Raw genomic sequence first — 3,780 nt, 5'->3', positions numbered from 1 at the left:
TACTGGGTCTCTCCCACAGCTTAACATCTCTGTCCTTTGAAGCTGTCACCAGCAATTCAGGAAGCACATGGAGGGCTGTGACAGAACCCGAGTGAATCTGAGAGAAGGGAGAGAGCAGTATAGTGAATTCTCTCAGTGGGCCCTCCTCAGTTAAGGAAGCATCAGTCTGCTGTGTCAGACCTAGAGACTCCTCCCACATACTTGTGACCCTTCCCTCAAACTCACCTTTCTACGTTGCCGCGTTGTTAGATGTATGGCTGGTGAACAGCTAATTATGCTGGTATCTAATTCCTGGCATAGAGATTCCTGGCACAGAGATGGGTCTGTCCCTTCAGTTTGGGTTTTGGGCATTTTTACTTCTTTTTGCCATATGTTACCTGTGGCCCATTCTCCTTCAGGGGTGCATTTGGCCAGGTTCCACAGCATCCCATCAGAGCTGGCACACAAAAATGAGGACTCTGCCATTTCAAGGGCAGAGTTAGAGCCAAGTCTTAGGCCTTGAAGGATCTACCAACCTTCCCTAGACCATCTCCAGGCTCCTTGGGTCCTCCCATCACCACTCACCAGATTCAGGTTTGGCCTGAGTTATGGATAGTAGGGTCCTAGTAGGATTCTCTAAATTCAGATTAAATTCCAGACTCACTTCAAACTTTCCTGATTCCTTTTGCGTCTGTGAAAGAATAGGTAATTTAGTTTAGCCCACCCATATCACTCAGCTCTCAGACAAAGTAACAGTTCTCTATTCTGGTCTGGTCAGGAAATTTTTTTTTTTTTCAAACCTTAACTTAGATATAGTAAAGTGTACAAATCTGAAATATACATTTCAATGAATTTTTACACATGCATATGTCCATGCAATCACCTCCTAAATCAAGATGTAGACCATTTCCATCACCCCAAAAAGTTGCCCTCATTCCCCTTCCCAGACAATACCAGACTACCACCCCAGAGCTAACAATATTCTGACTTCTGTCACCATAAATTAGTTTTCCTGTTCTTGAACTTCATTTAAATGAAATCATATAGTATGTACTCCTTTGCTAGCAATTACAGAAAGATTTAGGTCTGAAAACTCAGCATGGATAATGATCCGGATACAGAAACAGAATTGCCCTTTACCCTAGACTCTACTGTTCAACAGAGTGCTTACCATTCAGGTGTAGCTATTTAAATTTAAATGAATTAAAATTAAATACAATTAAAATTCAGTTCCTCAGACATACTAGTGGCCACTGTATCAGACTGTACAGATTATAGAGCATTTTCATCATTGCAGAAGTTCTACTGAACAGTAATGAAAGAAGCATGTAACCTCCATTTAGCTATGGTAGGGTTTCCATGTCGTAATAACTTCGTATAGCATACATTATACGAAGTTATACGAGGTCCCAGAATGACAGTGACTCATGGAGCAGACTTGAACTACCTGAAGCCTGTATCCAGACTAGCCCAGCAGAGCCTGGTCAGTACTGGCCTGAAGACTCATGAGGAATATCAACAGATATTTATCTGTTGCTATAAAACAAGACCTTTTTTTTTTTTTTTTTGCCATGTAGCATTCCATTGTATAAATATGTGGCTATGATAAATAAAGCTGCTATGAACATTCTTATATCTGCCTTTTGGAGAACACACGCACTCATTTCTCTTGAGTACATATGATTATTTAGGAGTGGAATCACTGGGTCATGAATAGGCTTTAGTGGGTATCTTTAGTAGATAACAAGTCAGGTCAGGATTTAATAATCTTTCTAAGAACTAGGGGCTCCCAGGAAACTATATTTGAAGTGAACAACTGGCTTTGGCACACCCAAACCAGTAAGTGTTGAACGTCTATTAAATGATTGCTGAGTATGATAACAGCAACAATATGCAGTCCTTGTCCTCAAGACAAGAGATATGTGAAAAAAACACGATTAAGAAAACTCCTAGGTTTATGGTTTCCCAAGGTTTTTTAAACAGTAGAATCCTTTTCATACCAATAAAATCTTACATGGAAACCCAATATATAATGCTCTAAAGTAGAGCTGCTCCGGTTGAAGGAGGTAAGGGGATTTAGAGTCAATTGCCTTGCCCTCCTCTTTATCCTCCATTATGGGCCCCAAGGTTTAAAAAAAAACTATTCATAGGGGCTGGCTGGTTAGTTCCATTGGTTAGACCACAGCCTTACAGCGCTAAGATCATGGGTTCGGATTTCCATACCAGCCAGCCACCAAAAAAGAAAAACAAAAAACTGGTCATAGACAAATGTTTGTTTTAACACACACCCAAACGGAACTTACCAAAAGAACTCCATGTTCCGTGGGCTGCAGGAAAAACACACCATATTCCTTGTGGGTGTACAGCATCATAGGATGATTTGTATAGGTGTTCCTGGTTTATCAGAAAGAAAAAGGCTGAGTCCAGGACTTAAAGAGAGAATTACCCTTCCTCAGTGTTTCCTTCTAAGTTAGACTCAACTTCAGAGTAACTACTAACCCACTTTTCCTCTTTCTCCAGTTTTGAAGGAAATGGCATTCTGGATCTTACCAAATTATAGAGGGATCATCCCCTGGCTTCATGTGCAGTAATTTCATATCCGCTTTGGCCAGGATGAGGGAGTGACCATCAGGGGCCAGGCCTAGACCTGTGAGCATCCCTAAGTCTTCCTGCAGAATTCGGTTCAGGTGAAGACTGTAGCTCAAAATAAGTACATGGACAGAGAAAGATTCCACTTTAGTCAACCTCTCTCAGGCTCCCCAGTCCCCCATGAATTCCTTAGGAGTGAAGAATAAAGCAAAATGTATGTCTTCCCTACAAGTCCTGTTCTTCTTTCTGTTTTTCTTATATTAGTATTCATCATCACCATCTCCTATTTGCTTAAACCAGGAATCTCTAACATTTTTTGTCTTTTCCTCCTCCTCTTACTTTCAACTGATCAATAAGCCCTACATATTCTACTTGCAACCCACGTCTAAATATGTATCTCTCCTTCTAATCTCCACTGCCCAGGTCAGGGCCCACATTATGTCTTCCCTGAGTTATAGCAACAGCTGTAAAAGTGATCTGCCTACCTTCAGTATCTCTCTGCTACTATCCATTCTCCATACTGCCATCAACCAGAGTTCTCTTTCTAAAACTCAGATCATTATTCCAATAAAAATTCTTAGCACTGTGCCTTCTACAGCCTGGCCCCGGTTTATCTTTTCAGTCCAATTCCCCACAACTCCCACCATGAATATAAGGACTTGGCTATACCCAGAATACACCACACACGCTCATGCCTCCATGCCTTTTGTTAATGTTACTTTCTCTTCCTAAAACACTGTTCCCTTCCCTTACCGGTCCAGAAAACTCCTACTCATTCTTTAAGCCCAACCTCAAATATCGAATCTTTCCTACCATTTTTCAAATTCTGCATATATGTGCATGTGTGTGTGTGTGTGCACATATTTTCATTATAGCACTAATCAGTCTGAATATTCATGGTTTAATTATACACACATTCCTCTACTGTGAGCTCCCTTGATTAAAGAATGTTTCATTTGCATCTGGTTTAGCTGCCTGGCTCAGAGCCTGGCATCAAGTAGGCACTAGAGAATCATTAACTGAAATTGACATGGTCAGGAGCAGAAAATAATTTCCTGCTCAATAATTGGTATCCTATTGCCTAGTTCAGAAGCAGAAGTGGTGTTATTGAAGTAAAATCCCAGGTATGAGGAGACCATCATTCCTATTATATTAACCCAGCTGCCTTGTTTCACCTGAAATTTCCGAGTGTTGAACCCTTCTGCAGTTCCA

General features: G+C 41.0%; 1 protein-coding gene across 1 annotated transcript; it reads right to left on the bottom strand.

Moving 5' to 3' along the window:
- Positions 1 to 17: 17 nt before the first annotated feature.
- On the bottom strand, positions 18 to 3,775 carry LOC103584298 (telomerase protein component 1-like; the record flags this gene model as incomplete). The annotated part of the gene is made up of 6 exons (XM_008565362.1): positions 18 to 97; positions 226 to 458; positions 565 to 670; positions 2,283 to 2,373; positions 2,530 to 2,673; positions 3,744 to 3,775. Coding segments are annotated over 6 exons (686 nt in total), but the record flags the coding sequence as incomplete, so codon positions are not given.
- Positions 3,776 to 3,780: the final 5 nt, after the last annotated feature.

This window comes from Galeopterus variegatus, unplaced genomic scaffold (assembly GCF_000696425.1).
Source record: "Galeopterus variegatus unplaced genomic scaffold, G_variegatus-3.0.2 Scaffold49272, whole genome shotgun sequence".
Classification (NCBI taxonomy): Eukaryota; Metazoa; Chordata; class Mammalia; order Dermoptera; family Cynocephalidae; genus Galeopterus; species Galeopterus variegatus.
Note: the sequence above shows the minus strand (reverse complement) of the source record. Positions and strands in the feature narration are given on the sequence as shown.